Raw genomic sequence first — 16366 nt, 5'->3', positions numbered from 1 at the left:
GAAAAGGACATAAGGGAGAGGGCCTTTGAGACTGTCCCATGCGTACTGACATAAGGGAGAGGGCCTTTAGACTGTCCCATGCGTACTGACATAAGGGAGAGGGCCTTGGAGACTGTCCCATGCGTACTGACATAAGGGAGAGGGCCTTTGAGACTGTCCCATGCGTACTGACACAAGGGAGAGGGCCTTTTAGACTGTCCCATGCGTACTGACACAAGGGAGAGGGCCTTGGAGACTGTCCCATGCGTACTGACATAAGGGAGAGGGCCTTGGAGACTGTCCCATGTGTACTGACATAAGTGTTAATTGCCATGTTAATTGCAATGGAATATTGAGTGTTGGAACACAATAACATTCCTGGTCATTGAAAAGATGGTATTAGTGTGGAATGGGATTGAGTGAGCTGGAATGATGAGATTAGAGCAGTGTGTGTGTGTGGGGGGGGGGGGGGGTGTAATCACAGACAGACTGACATGATTCCCATCGACATCCCCTTTAATTAAACCAGAGGTGACACACACACACACACACACCTAGCCCAATGCACACACACACACCTAGCCAGGAGTTCATGAGGTTTACAGACAGCTTTGACTCAAAGCAAAACCACTTGTCTGTCTCACTCCCTCTGTCTCACTCCCTCTGTCTTCCTGTCTCACTCCCTCTGTCTTCCTGTCTCCCTCACTCTCTTTTATCTTTCCTTCTCCTCTCCCCCCTCCTCTCAGATGATAACGTGTTGACTCGTGATGAGCAGATCATCCTGGGTGTGCTGTTGTCCTTCTTCCTGGCCTTGTTCCTCATCCTCCTCATCTACGCCTCAGTGCGGTGAGTCCAACAGCGCATCCTCAAGGCTTTTGTTTTGACACAAATAATGTCATCCAAGATGTGTATGGTAACATGGAAAAGGTACTGGGAAGCAATATGTAGCTATGTAAAGAAGTTATATGAAGATGTTGTTTTATGAAGCTAAGCAGGCTTGTGCAAAATTCCAGAATTGAATTGAAACTGGCTCTTTAATTCCAATTCAATTCTTGAATTTCACTTGCATTTCAATTGAGGTAGCAAACAGGAAGCAGAATTGCAATTCGAATTGTGCACAACCCTGAAGCTAAGTGATTGACGTTCAATTTTTATATGATAAACCAAAGTGAGTGATTGATAGGAACTTTTTGTCTTTTCCCAGCATCCACCAAAGGAAGTTGGAGGGCGGGACTTACTCCCCTCGGGAGGCAGAGATTGTCGACACCAAGTTCAAGCTGGACCAGCTCATCGCTGTGGCTGACCTGGAACTCAAGGAGGAAAAGATAAACCGGTGAGAGTGACATGACCTTTCACCTTTGTGACCCCTGAATCCTATATAGTTCTTAAGCTAAGTGATCTATGTAGTCGCTGTATGTATGACCAATTATGATGGGTCTTTAGTTAAGTACATACTTCATTTGAGTTTGTCTTTAGCCTTTGACCTTTGAAGTTGAATTTCATAATCAGTCTGACTATAATCGTTTGGTTTTTATGTCCAACCAGAGCCTACATTTACAAATAGAAAGTGGTGACAAAGATGCCATTCTACCATGTTTCTCTTTATTTCTTTCATTCAGGTATTCGTCCTTCTTCTTCAGACGGAAGGAGATATTTGTCATCCAGTAAGTCATCTTGTTATCTGTGTCTTGTGGAGAGTAGTGCTGTCTCTCCCCCATCCCAACTGTCATTTCTTCATCATGTAACTGACTCCAGTCTGGTACATTGATTATTGATGAGTTTGATCATAGATTGTCCCTCTCTCTCTCTGGCTGGTGCCAGCATTTAAAATCTGCAGTGTCAAGTCAGTAGGCCATATCCACAAGACCTCATATGCCCGTTGGATCACTTTATGAGGTCCTGCCAGTATCTCTATTTATATTTTAAATCCCGTTAACATCTTCTTACATTGTCATTGACCATAAACTGGTGATGTGTTAGATAGACCAGACCTGTATGTGGAGCCTATATTACATGTTGACATTCGAGATGTTTTTATTTAATTTAAATTGACCATGTTTGACTACTCATGTTACCCATATCTATACACATTTCAGGCTTCTCAGTTATAGAAAGTCTCTCAAGTAAGTGGTGTGTGTTTAGGTCTGTGTAGATGTGTGTAGATTTAGGCCATTTCGTAGATTGATTAGCAGATTGCTGTAGATCCTATCATGTTTTTTTTCTCTTTTTTGCATGTATTTATGTGTGCGTATGTGTGTGTGTGTGTGTGTGTGTGTGTTTGTGTGTGTCTGAGAGCATGTTTACTGTAGCACATTGCTTGAGCCTCATGTTTATTCCTGGTCATCATGAAGAGTGAAGTGTGCTTAGATGACCTCGATTGTTTCCACAGAAACATGATAGCCATTGTAATTCTTGACAGCAACCTGAGATAGCCCCTCCACACACACACACACACACACACACATGCTCTTCACCCCCACCCCGATTTCTCTTTCAGGCCGGTCACCAAGAACGGCTTCCTTCAGCACGTGGAGGACTTGTGTGCCAACGACAATGCCAAGTTCCAGGAGGAGTTCTCAGTAAGTGAGGAAGAGTTCTGATTGGCTCTCGGTTCTCCTGGTGTCCTATGATTGGTCCCTTGTTTTATTGTGTTTTAAATGACGAGTGGTACCTGCTGCTTGTTGCCATCGGATAACAGCACTTGTCTTGTGCATTGTGATTGGTCAGGAGCTTCCCAAGCTGTTGCCAGACTTGGCAACATCAGATGCCGATCTGCCCTGGAACCGTTCTAAGAACCGCTTCACCAATATCAAGCCCTGTATGTAACACACACATACGCATGCACACACACACACACACACACACACACACACACACACACACACGTCTAAACCTCTTTTTGATTGTCTAGACAATAACAACAGAGTGAAGCTGCTGTCTGAGCCGGGCATTCCTGGATCTGACTACATCAACGCCAGCTTCATCTCGGTCAGTGGGTGGAAGGAATGAGTGTGTAATCCACAGGATGCGTTTCTTTCTCTGCAGGGTTTAAAGCAATGAACATTTCTGTGCCTGAAGCTATCAGACATTTATGAGGACGTCATATATAGTGTAGTCTAATTGCCTATTTTCAAATCTTAACCTTAAACGTACCAGCTCATCCCTGAATTCAGGCACAGTGCCTGAACGCTTTAAGCCCTGTCTCTGTCTTCATTTGGTCTTTGTGAGGAAATTCATATATGAGTTAAAATGTATTTGTAGGTGTATATGAGTGTGTACCAGTGCGTGCACTGATATGTATTTATGTGTGTGTGTGTGTGTGTGTGTGTGTGTGTGTGTGTGTGTTTAGGGGTACCTATGTCCCAATGAGTTCATAGCGACTCAGGGTCCTCTGCCGGGCACTGTGGCAGACTTCTGGAGGATGATCTGGGAGACGAGGACTAAGACCATCGCCATGCTCACACAGTGCTTTGAGAAGGGACGGGTATGTGTTCACACACACACACACCAATTACCAATCACAGTTATCAACTTGTATTAGAGCCATAGAGAGAATTTTCCAAATATTTATAACATATAACTGTATAATTGTGTGTGTGTGTGTGTGTGTGTGTGTGTGCGTGTGACAGATTCGTTGTCATCAGTACTGGCCGGAGGATGATAAGCCAGTAACAGTGTTTGGGGACATTGTCATCACCAAACTCACAGAAGACGTGTACCCGGACTGGACTGTCAGAGCACTGAGAGTGGAGAGGGTAACACACACACACACACACACATGCAGACATAAATAATAATAATAATACAAAATTCAAAAAAGGAGAAAAATATATATATAGTCCATTTAGCCATATCACGCAGTCTTGCGATGTTGTGCAGATGGAAAAAGGCGCTGCGAGACACACTGTTAATATGGGCAGTGAATGAAAGTGTGCTGTCTAGTATCACACCAAGACTCTTCACCTTAGTGGAGCAGGCAATGTTGGAGCCATCTACAGATAGGGAGAGTCTGTTTTCCATTTTTGCCAGCGTTGTTTTTGAGCCAAGTAATTCAGTCTTGTTACTGTTCAGTTTCAGGTAGTTGTTAGTCATCCACAGATTTATATCATGCAGACAGGCAGTCATCGCAGCAGGAGGAAGGGAGGCAGTCGGTTTGGTGGACATATAAAGCTGGGTGTCATCAGCATAGCAGTGAAACTGAACACCATGTTGCCTCAGGATATTTCCCAGTGGGAGGAGGTAGATGATGAAGAGCAGGGACATAGACACAGACACACACACACACAAACTAACACATGCAGACACACATACCTACATGTAAACTTATTTACACACTCTTGAATTTATCTTCATAATTGGTCTGTTCTTTTGCTAAGTGGAATGGAGAGTTAGGCATAAAAATATGTGCCCCCTACCATTTAATTAGGCTAGTGTACTACCATTTAATTAGGCTAGTGTACTACCATTTAATTAGGCTAGTAAGGCAGCCTGTACCTAGGGTTCCCACGGGTACTTGAAATCCTTGAAGGTTTGTGAATCTGAAAAAAACATGTTTCAAGACCCTGGAAAGTTTTTGCAAATAGACATAAATAGATACAGGTCCTTGACAGTGCTTGAATTTATTTTGTGCAAGAAGTTTTTTGGATTTTTCCATACGATTCCCTGCACTATGTATCTACATTATTTCGCCACCACTTTTGTATGCATACTGCAGGCTGCCTGATTTACGTTGGTTACGCACAGTGGTGTAGTGGGGATTTTTGAAGTGGGGGGGGGGGGCTATTTTAATTGCGTTTTAATGACGTCATTGCAAAAAAATGACGTACAATAAGGCTAAGACCAAATTGTTACCAGCTTTCGTGAACGTGAAAATTCAGGAATCCACTCAGTGGTTTGGATTCGCTTCAAAATGTAATGTCTTCACCCATACTACACTTTTCCACCAAATGTTAGGAATATCAAACATTAGGTTCTCGAATTGAACATTAGGTTCTTTAATTGGTTCTTGAATTTTCTGCATGTCCACTCAGCATGGAGACTACATGGTAGTGCATCACTTTAACTACACCTCATGGCCAGAGCACGGCGTACCAGAGTCCAGCACCACGCTCATCCAGTTCGCCAAGTCCATCCGCTCCAACCGTGGCCATGACAACACCACCATCGTTGTGCACTGCAGGTCAGCCACCCATGATCATGTGTGTGTGTGATAATGCTAATCTTTACAAGTACATATACTGCATGTGTGCATTGTGTGAATGTTTGATGTATAGGCTATGTGTGTGTATGGGTGTATATTTATGTGCGTGTGTATGTGTATTGATGTACTTGTGTGTGTGTGTGTAACTGTGCATGTGTGTGTTTCCTCCAGTGCTGGCGTGGGAAGAACTGGTGTGTTTATAGCTCTCGATCACCTGATCCAGCATGCGAGGGACCATGACTTTGTGGATATCTACGGCCTGGTGGCCGAGTTGCGCAGTGAGAGGATGTGCATGGTGCAGAACCTGGTGAGGACACACACAGAGCTCATGCTTTCATGTTCTATGACTGTCATATCACACACACACACACACACACACACACACACAAACATCAAACACACATGATGTGCACATACACAAGCACACACACACACACACACACACACACACACACACACACAAACATCAAACACACATGATGTGCACATACACAAGCACACACACACACACACACACACACACACACACACACACACAACATCAAACACACATGATGTGCACATACACAAGCACACCGTCTCACTTTCTTTTTCTTTTGTGTAGGCCCAGTACATGTTTCTCCACCAGAGCACTTTGGATCTGCTGTCCAGCAAAAGCAACAGTCAGTCCATCTGGTTTGTCAACTATTCCGCTCTGGAAAAGATGGACTCGCTGGATGCCATGGAAGGTAAACCTCCCTACACACAGAATCACAAACACACAACGCACACACAGAAAGACTTCAAGTAGGCCTACATCTACATTCTATTTTACATGCTGATATTTGATCATTAATGTAATGGTCAGAGTGCGAATTACCCCACCATAATTGGGGGGTACTGCTCCTTCACTTCTTCTATGACCATCATGGTCCACTACCATATCAATCCCTATCGTGATCGCCAAGTGCAACATGTGTTGTGCAACACACATACAAGGTCTAAACATGCGACAAACTGATAATCAGTAGGCTACAGAATATCTAATTTGTTATTATATATCCAAAAGAGAACTGTTTTGATCAACTCTCAAAAGTTAGAAGTTAAGTGCACTGAAATACCATTGTAATTAGTAAAAGTAATACCTTACAAGAAGCCTATTGCCTATTTCATGACATATTGGTTTGGTTTATTTTTAGATTTCATAAGACCTGGAGGTAAGATCCAACCCTCTCTAGGCCTACTGTATAAACAAAAAACAATTTTCCATTATAGTCTATGGTAGTCAGTGTCAAATCAACACAATTGTCTAGAGAAATGTGAAACCTGAGCAATCTTTAATGTGATTAAGGAGCATACTATGAAAAAAACATACTAGCCTACCACAGACTACAGAGCGGTAACCTACAAGAATCCGATAACCAGAATGTAAAAACAATACTAACCATTTAAAAACAAATTCAAATACTAGCATGTAGGCCTACTATTTAGCCTAGGCTACTTGCCTCTTTTTATGTTTCCACAGGTTTCACTGATGTTATGTAGGCTTAGCTACATCAGACCCTCTTGTGCATAATATAAAAACAACACAGGATCTGTGCCAAACTAATTAAACTAATTAATTAACTAACTAAAAAGATAAAATGAGAATGGACACCTAGGCTATGGACTGGAGTTCATCTCCTTGGAAATGACAATCGATTTTACCTCACTACAATGTAAAATAATAATAAATTATTTAAATAGAGATCCTTGCTAACTAACCTTGGTAACTCGCCTAACCAAGGTCCACTTTACTAGCCTTAGTGGATAGGCCTAAGTAGCACGTAAGCAGCCGGTAATTAAATGTATGAAGACGTGACATGAGCGAAAGAACAAAACACGTTAATACATGAAGGTTGTAAAATAGCACATTTTCAACAAGCTAAACGTCTGCTACGTAGCAACTTACATTTACCTATGCACGTCAGCAGCAACCCGAATTTAGGCTAGGCTACTGGAGGAATCTACCTAGCGTTTTGTCATTCAAAGTTGACACTTGCTTGAGAAGTTAAAGTTGTTCTCTATCTCCGTTGCTTCTAGCGCCATGGTAGTTATAAATGGTACTGTCCATTATAGGGGTGTCTGAAATGGTAGTTATAAATGGTACTGTCCATTATAGGGGTGTCTGAAATCGCTTTACATTATTTTTTTCCTAGTGAAAATAGGAGTTGACTTGTATTGTAGCCAACTGTAATGATATTTTTTCACAATATCAGAAAAATTATCTGACCCCCCCAAAACTGATTTTCTGTCTCTTTGGGGGGTAGCCTACTGGGTCTTCATTGGGGGGTATAGTACCCAGTACCCCCTGTAATTCAAACTATGGTAATGGTAATATTGATCATGATCAAAATATTCCACCAAACTTGGAATCACTCATTGTGGCCAACAGAACATGACAATGATTTCATTTCCTCTTCCTACCAGGTGATGTTGAGCTGGAGTGGGAGGAGACGACTATGTGATTGGCAGATTGGTGAAGAACTGCTTCTGAAGGGCTATCTTAAAGCTGCATTTGGCAAGATATGTTTGATCATATTCACTGAAACCAACACTATGCTAAGACAGAACAACATAAATCAGCCGGTTTTAGAAAAAAACCTGCACTTCTACCTCCACCTAGAGCCTGTTATTTGTTTTGCAAAAATCCACAGCTCCCGGTTCTTCTGGTCCAATCAGAGCAGGGCTGTGTGAGATCTGACTGTCAGTCACAGTCTGGTGCAGTCTGGTGCTCACTGACGAGCACAAACTCGATGAGAGGGTGCTCTGTGGTAGTGTGGGAGGGGCATGAGAGTTGTAAACATTCAAAATTTTGGCTAAGTCCCCTCAATCTGTCAGACTTGCCAACTGCAGCTTTAACTTAAACATGTCAGACGCCAAGTAAGTCTAAGGGGCATTCACCAACCAAAGGTAAAAGAGGCAAAGCAAGGTCAGAATTAGGCTGGACACCTGAATCTACTGAGTAGACTGGATGTATGAATCAACGTGACGACTTTCGGACACTGGGGCCAAATACAATGGAGACCACAGCGCTGAAACACACACACACACACATGTACTCATTTAGGTTCGCACAAAGATACTGTCATAAAAACAAACCCATACATTGTCCTATGCATGCATGCATGCATGCACACACACACACATAGGTGACTGTTGGCATAAACACTCTGTGTTGCTGAGATACATGACTGTGGGTGGAAAATTATGTGTGTGCAGACAAAATAAATACTTCTTTTATGGGACCATCAGACCATTAAAACCAGTGGTGTCGGTGCACACACACACTCACACACACAGATCCTTACAGTTTCACATCATCATTTCTAAGATGGGGAACATGTAAAGATATCTCACGATCTGACTTTATGAATATCTGGACTCTCTCTCTGATGTCTACTTGTTTTATGTTTTTGTTTTTTGTAATATAACTTATTAAGCCAAATGACTGCTATATCCCACTGTATGTTGAAGAGGTGGTATCACAGATGTATTTTCCACTGTGTGTGTACATTTTCAGAAGAATCAGTGTTTGTGTTTTGGAAATAAAATCTGTTGTATTCCTGCACTATCCCGTCTCGTGAGGTGATCTACTGGCCCAGTGTGTCGGGGGGAAGCTGATGCACAGCAGGTACTATCAGCAGGTACAGATATGACACCACAGAGAGTGAGACAAGTTTACATTTGTACTAAGGTGCAACTCACAGACAATATAAATTGTTTACTAAAGAGTACATTTGAAATACATTCTATAGGTTTATTAGTTGATAATTGAAGGAGCAGATATTGGGTTCTGCCCAAAGTCGAGCAACATAAAAATAACGTAAAAGGAACAAGTAACGTAAAAAGTTACTTTCCATAGAGGGTAACTAAGTAAAGTAACGGGTTACTTTTTAAAAAAGTAACGAGTAACGAGCAAACACTACTTTTTAAAAGTAACTTCCCAACACTGATGAGGGTAGGCACCGTAAGTCACATTAAGAAAAAGGCCAAATGATCAGTTGCGTAGAATGACCAGCAGCATCTTATTTTGTGTATCCTCCATGTATCTTCCTTGATGAGATGAGAGGTTGGGGTCTTCTGGAACCCACTTCTGTGGTTTAGTTTGGATGGACCATCTTTTTTCTCATTCCTTAGGGAAAAGATTGCCCTCTAGAGGCTGCCACAGGAGATGCAACATAGAAACAGTGTCATGCTAGTGCATTTAAAGGACTGTCCAGGTACAGTCCAAGAGTCTAGCCAAAACTGTTGGCATACGAGCTCATCGATCAATCAAACCAATCAAATTATTCTTAATATTCCTTCCATCATCCTTCAGTAATGTATTGATTGGCTGTAATCGTTTACAGACTAGCCCACTAGTTGCTTTCCATTTACACAATTAGCTGAATGTGACAAGAAGCATTTTGGTTTATAATCACAAATGACTCCTTTAATGACAAACCGGAGAATCCGCCTCCTTCTCCTTCTAGATGCTTTCCATAACTCAGTTTCGTTTTCAGGGAAAGTTGATGACGTTTGCGCTCAACAGTTAATCAAATTAGAACTCTTTCTGTGCTCCCGTAGACGGCTGGAAGAAGTCACTATGCAGGTCCTTCCCCAAAACACTCCTGATTAATTGTGAGCTCATGGGGGGGAAAAAAACCTTTATTGATTGACTACAACCTAACTCATTTATGACTTGCTTGATTAGGCTGACCATATTCTGTCAAAAGCCGCGTAGGCTACTTCTATAATTTAGCCTATAGGCCTAGTTTGATTTTCGTTTTCCTTTCCTGGTGAGCGCACCTGCAAAGTGGTTCTCTGCATGGAATTAGCCTACGTTCGATTCAGGTCAGAAGTTGGTCCGTCCGGTCCTGCATTCACGCCGCTCCATTATTAGATAAATGCTGTCAGACAGCGCTGTAAAATGTGTGCAGGAATTTCTCGCATTATGGTGGCTAGAGTTGCGGGACTTGAATAAACCATGCGCTATACCCGACGCGCTGAAATTTCGGCCCGTCGTTGGCGAACATGCAGGAAATTGGTGGCTGATGGGTTTGCGAAACCTATTCTACAACCTTGCAATCTTGATGGATGTCAGTTAAGTGTGTTCAGGACCTTAAGGATGAGATTGAGATTTATCCTAAGTATTCTTCAGTATTCCTGAGAATGGGACATATATGAGGTCACAGTGACCTTCATTTTTGATCTTAGACTAAAATCGAATTAGTGCATCATTAAATCCAGTTTGTGTGAAAATTTGAGTTAAATTTGAAGAATTTCCCTCAAGGCATTCCTTATTTGCTTTATAGAGGTCATTCAGTGTTAGGGTCCGGGGCACATTGCCACTGCCTGAAAGCCAGACTGAGAAAACTGAGCTTGTATCCTCATCTTGAAAGAGGATTGTAGCTGGAGCACACATGATAATACCAATCAATTCACTTTAGACAGCTTACATCAAACTAGTACTTGACATTTATGCATACTTACAGTACGTAGCTACTTACGTATATTACAGTAACATTGATCTTCTATGTATTTCTTTGTATATTTATGTCAACATTACAGTAGTTATGATGAGCAACCCATGCATCTTCCCTAATAGTGGGGGGCCTTAAGCACATAAATAGGTAATTTCACGCAAATTCATCTAAAAGTGCCAAATTTGGCACAGATGTAGCTAAAGTTATACTGAAATGATTTAGCTGGGGCGCCGGAGCCAGAGACCCTCGGGGCCAAGATGGCGGCAAATTAATTAACTTAATTGATCATGGGAAACACATAGGAATGTTTATAATTATGACCCAGTATATCTGGACCGCATAATCCTCCAATTCCAATATGGCCGCTGTCCAAAAAAGTAGTTTTGACTGTAGTTACACCCCATTTTTTGCGCCAATTTATCTACAAGCACCAAATTTGGAACAGATGTAGCTCAGGTCATACTGAAATGATTTAGCTAGGAAGTCGGAGCAAGCGACCCTTGGGGTCAAGATGGCGGCCAAATCCAATATGGTCGCTGCCCGAAAAGGGTTCCGGCTATAACTTTTGAACCACATGAACTGCAAATACAAACTTGATGTATTTTTCATCTTAACTGATCATAGGAAACACATATAAATGTTTATATGACCCAGTATATCTGGACCCCTTAAACCTCCAATTCCAATATGGCCTTACACCCCATTGTTTTTGCCAATTTATCTACAAGCACAAAATTTGGCATGGATGCACTGGCATACTGAAAAGATTTAGCGAGGTCGCCGGAGCCAGTGATCCCTGGGACCAAGATGGCTGCCAAATCCAATATGGCCGCCACCTGAAAAGGGATTAGGCTGCATATTTTGAACCAGATGAGATACAAATGTAAAGATGATAAATATTTCACCTAGGAATGCTTACATTTGTGATTGCCTATGTTTAGACCCCCAGTTAGAAAGCAACTACCTGATAATTCATACTTTCCAAATATTCCCATCAATATTCTAATTAAGAATGTAAGGAAGGCATATATGAGGGATATTCAGCATAGATTTGGGCAATGTTTAGCAAATATTGAGAATACTACTTGACTGTGTGAACTGTGGTGGAGCAGCTGTTTAGTGCTACTCGATGCTTGTGAGCGAGATGGACAGAAACGGTGAAAGATGAAGATAGATAGATAGATAGATAGGTAGATAGATATAATTCATTCATCCACAAAGGGAAATGACAGTGTTCCAGCAGCACAGACTAACACAGCATTCACATACATACACCTACATACACACACATACATTAATTATTAAAAAAATATTATTTCTCTCTCTCTGCTCAGGGGGGAGTCATTATTAAGTGCTAGTGCAGTGGATAAAAAAAGGTATCTGTCCTTCTTACAGCTAGCCTCCAACTGAAAACACTTTTTTGTTTGACCAGTAAGTAAGTGGATGTGAGGTATTGCCCAATATTTGACAGTTTGTGCAGCATTCTTCTCTCCACCACCAACTCCAGGGGCTCTAAAGCTTCCCCCAACACAAAGCCAGCCTTGCTTATGATTTTATTCAGGTTCTTAGTGTCCCTAGCTGTAAAGCTACTGCCCCAACAGATGGTAGAAAAGAAAATTGCACTTGCAAAAACACTCTGATAAAACATCTGCAACATTTTGCTGCACAAATTAAATGACCTAAGCTTTCTCAAGAAATAGAGTCTGCTCGGACCCTTCTTGTCTACAGCCTCAGTGTTGTACCTCCAATCCAGTTTATTGTCTATAAGAACCCACACATATTTGTAGTTCAACTTCTACAACTGTAGAACAACTTCTACTTCCGCACCCAGTTTTGAAATGGTATTTAGCTCAGGCCTGGCTCTCCACCACCATTTCCCTTGTCTTAGCCACATTCAAGACAAGGTGGTTGTTTCTGCACCATGTCACAAAGTGGTCCACCAGTTGCCTGTACTCCGTCTCTTCACCATCACTGACACACCCCACGACTGCATAACTGTCTGAGAACTTCTGCAGGTGACATGACTCAGAGTTGTACTGGAAGTTTGAGGTGTACAGTGTGAAAAGAAAAGGAGACAACACAGTCCCTTGTGGTGCGCCTATGTTACTGACTCTGTTCAGACACACCCTTTCATTCTCACAACCTGTGGTCTGTCAGTCAGGTAATCAGTAATGTGGAGGTGTCTACTTGCATCCTTCAAAGCTTCTCACGTAGCAGCATAGGCTGCATGGTGTTAAAAACACTTGATAAATCAAAGAACATAATCCTCACAATGCTCACAGCCCCTGTCCAGGTGAGAGTGTGTTCTATGAGGCAGGTAGATTAAGGCATCTTCCACACCCACCTCTAGACGGTATGCCAATTGTAATGGGTCCATGTAGGTGGTCACCTGTGGTCTCAGAAGATGACCAACCACAGTGTTTAGCCAACTACTTCCTTTCCTACCAACTTCTTTCCTAACCAGGTGTACTTTTTTCTACAAGTGTTCTGAGAAAGACCATGAGAATGAGAATTCATGAGAGAGACCATGATAATTCACTGTTGTTGTTTTTTATGTTATTGCCGTTTTTTTGATATGCTAAGGAAACCTTTTAAGAGTTTTGGACAAATTGACTAAAATATTCTTTTAACAATTTCGGCGCCCTGGCTAAATCATTTTAGTATGCCCTCAGTTGCATCTGCGCCAAATTTGGTGCTTGTAGATTAATTTCCACAAACAATGGGGTATAAGGCCCCATACTACAGCCAAAACTGCTTTTTTGGACAGCGGCCATATTGGAATTGGAGGAATAAGGGGTCCAGATGCACCGGGTCATAAATATTAACATTCCTATGTATTTCCCCATGATCAAATAAGCTGAAAAAAGATATCAAGTTTGTATTTGTAACTCATGTGGTTCAAAAGTTATAGCCGGAACCCTTTTCGGGAGGTGGCCATATTTGATTTGGCCGCCATCTTGGCCCCAAGGGTCGCTGACTCCGGCGCCCTAGCTAAATCATTTCAGTATGACCTAAGCTACATCTGTGCCAAATTTGGCGCTTTTAGATGAATTTGCGCGAAAATGTGCTTAAGGCCCCTCACTATAAATCAGGAAAACCAATGTGAGCAAAATGAGGTGAGGAAACTTAGGCAACCAGTTTGTGGGTTAATGTGGTTATCAACTTATCTTTCGCAACTAAATAAAGATCATCAATGTGCACCTGCAGAAACAACCGGCTTAAGTGCTATTCTAGTTTGTGAATTTCTTTTATTCGTTCGTGAAGTTATTATTCACGAACACAAGCGCACAATGTAGACTTAGTCCCTTGTCATTTAACAAGTAATATTTCACCAACGGTAACTACCTTTTGTGTTTAAACTGCTCTTCAGGCTCAACTAGATGTGTTCAGAAGATCAAGGCATGAAGAGTTCAATGTGATAAGCAGAGCTGAGACAAATAGTCACATGATGTATAGACTACCAGCGGAAGGAAAAAGTTGTCCGGGCTTGTCTACAGCCTTTTCAAACTCCCAGCTGACACTGGCAGATCACGTCAGACAGTAGCCTAAGTCAGCTGCAGACAGACCTAAGCCCATCTTGAGTAGGAAATTGGATGGTCCGTCATGCAATCAGAACAAGGCAACAAATACAGACAACTAGTTAAATAAGTAAATAAATAAATAAATAAAACATAAATTAACATCTTTGACAAGGTTATATTTTCCCATTTCAAAATTCCATACTTAAATTTTCAGGCTTCGCGGTAGATTTCACTGCCTATATTTGAAATCACATTTAAAATAAATGAACAACAGGGGTCCTAAATAATGCCCTGATAAATTACAGGCAATGTATTGCCCTTGTAATTCCAACTCATTATTATTACAATTACTTTAAAGTTCTCCATAGATACAGCATACACATGATGTAGGGCACTTTTGCTGGACTACAGCCAAAAAAAAGGTTTTCCCAGACTATTGCATCTATTGCTACTTTGTTTTCTAGAATATAAGCCACAATTTAGGCTTATATTCTAGAAAACAAAGTAGCAATAGATGCAATAGTCTGGGAAAACCTTTTTTTTTTTTTCATAACCCATTTTCTTATTTCGATACTTATTTCCAAATTCCATACTGCGTAGAAACCTTTCCGCTGATCAATCTGGCTTCTCCCCATTCCCATAGTCTCCAACTCAAAAGCAGCTGAACTCTTGCGGGTGGGTCAAGCACAGACATTCCCACCTTTCCAGGTCACAAACTTGTTAACCTGCTTAAGTGAAAAACACAGCCGACCCTACAGGCTGATCGTACCACTGACAGACATGGAAAGACTCACAGATCTGGAGTGTCAGATAAGAAGCACCAAGACCAGAAGCAAGGCACCCGTGGCCTACTGGTTAGGGCTTCGGGCTTGGAACCGAAGGCTCGAATTGCTGGTTCGATCCCTGAATAGTAGGAAAAATGTGGGTGGGGGAAGAGGTTTATTACTGCTCTCCCATGCCCGCATCCACAGCTGAAGTGCCCTTGAGCAAGGCACCTAACCTCTCACTGCTCCACCCTGAGCGCCACTGTAGCAAGGCAGCTCACTGCTCTGGGTTAGTGTGTGCTTCACCTCCCTGTGTGCTCATTGTATGCTTCACCTCACTGGGTGCTCGGTGTCTCTCACTAATTCACAGATGGGATAAATGCAGAGACCAAATTCCTTGTATACGGCCTATAAACCTGTAAATTTACATTTAAGGAACTCCGCCTCACCTGTGTGAAAGGTTATGCAGCATAGTGTTCAAGCTTGAATACACCTACCCCAATGTTGTCCCTCACTCCAGATTCCACCAAAGCAATTGACAAACACAGACCCACAAACTCAAGAAGTAATCCAATACACTGTAAAAAAAAAAACTTTATTTACAAGACGGCTCCGGGAATCTACCATGGCGTGCGGCAAAGTTGCTCTTATATGGCTTGGCACCACATACCAAGGCAAAGACACTAAGTCAGCAGACAATTTAGCAACGGCCACAAACCTCATTACTTACAGGGGAAAAAAGCAAAACAAAAGCTATTTCACAAATTTGACTGTTCTGTGTAGGGATGTCTCATAGTACAGGATAACGGTCAGTTGGACAAATTGTTGTTGTGACTATCCAAAAGAGATGAGCAGGCACCAATACAAAAAGGGCTCGAGTTGCCACGAGGAACCGGTCACTACCTTTATCAAGGTTAAAACGGTCACTTGTACCGGCTGTTTTACATTTCATATAAAAGTGTCTGTAAAAGTCCCACGATCCTGCAAAAGTGTGTGTGTGTGTGTGTTCTCTTAGAAAGCGTATCGTGTGCGGATGTCCTCAAGCTTCTTGGACACCTCTGGGGGGGTCCGGTCCAGCTCCTCGGCCACGCTCTTCTGTTTATGTGGGTCCATAGAGTTGAACTGCTCACATAGGTCCCCATCAATCACATTCTACAGATAAAACAGGCACAGTAAGCAACGGATCACAGATACACTAGGAACAGTCACACACACAATGGTCAGAGTCAACTTTTCCGTTGTTGTAAAAGAAAGAAAAAAAAAAAAATATATATATATATATATATATATATATATATATATATATATAAAAATAAAATATATATACAATGAGGAAATTTTATTGTAAAAGTTAAGTGGAATTGCGTTCCACCCAAATAGTCACCCAAAAATGCTTGTTTGCACAATGCAATGCAA

At 41.8% G+C, this 16366-nt stretch overlaps 2 protein-coding genes across 3 annotated transcripts in view; one reads left to right on the top strand and one right to left on the bottom strand.

The window, feature by feature from the left end:
• The window catches only part of LOC121724631 (phosphatidylinositol phosphatase PTPRQ-like), a 53406-nt gene extending 45589 nt beyond the window's left edge, over nt 1-7817 (top strand). Inside the window, exons 45-57 of the mRNA XM_042111323.1 lie at nt 726-825; nt 1184-1312; nt 1599-1643; nt 2076-2102; nt 2477-2558; nt 2707-2797; nt 2891-2967; nt 3329-3463; nt 3609-3734; nt 5010-5158; nt 5351-5486; nt 5784-5907; nt 7628-7817. Coding sequence (XP_041967257.1) covers nt 726-825; nt 1184-1312; nt 1599-1643; nt 2076-2102; nt 2477-2558; nt 2707-2797; nt 2891-2967; nt 3329-3463; nt 3609-3734; nt 5010-5158; nt 5351-5486; nt 5784-5907; nt 7628-7665 — 1259 coding nt within the window. The 3' untranslated portion in view covers nt 7666-7817. The remainder of the gene's footprint in view (nt 1-725; nt 826-1183; nt 1313-1598; nt 1644-2075; nt 2103-2476; nt 2559-2706; nt 2798-2890; nt 2968-3328; nt 3464-3608; nt 3735-5009; nt 5159-5350; nt 5487-5783; nt 5908-7627) is intronic.
• A 7709-nt stretch (nt 7818-15526) lies between these two features.
• LOC121723461 (splicing factor 3B subunit 3) overlaps nt 15527-16366 on the bottom strand; it is a 31576-nt gene continuing 30736 nt past the window's right edge. For both annotated transcript variants that reach the window (XM_042109143.1, XM_042109144.1), the window contains exon 27: nt 15527-16102. In XM_042109143.1, coding sequence (XP_041965077.1) covers nt 15962-16102 — 141 coding nt within the window. In that variant the 3' untranslated portion in view covers nt 15527-15961. The remainder of the gene's footprint in view (nt 16103-16366) is intronic.

This window comes from Alosa sapidissima, chromosome 11, assembly GCF_018492685.1.
Source record: "Alosa sapidissima isolate fAloSap1 chromosome 11, fAloSap1.pri, whole genome shotgun sequence".
Lineage (NCBI taxonomy): Eukaryota > Metazoa > Chordata > Actinopteri > Clupeiformes > Clupeidae > Alosa > Alosa sapidissima.
Note: the sequence above shows the minus strand (reverse complement) of the source record. Positions and strands in the feature narration are given on the sequence as shown.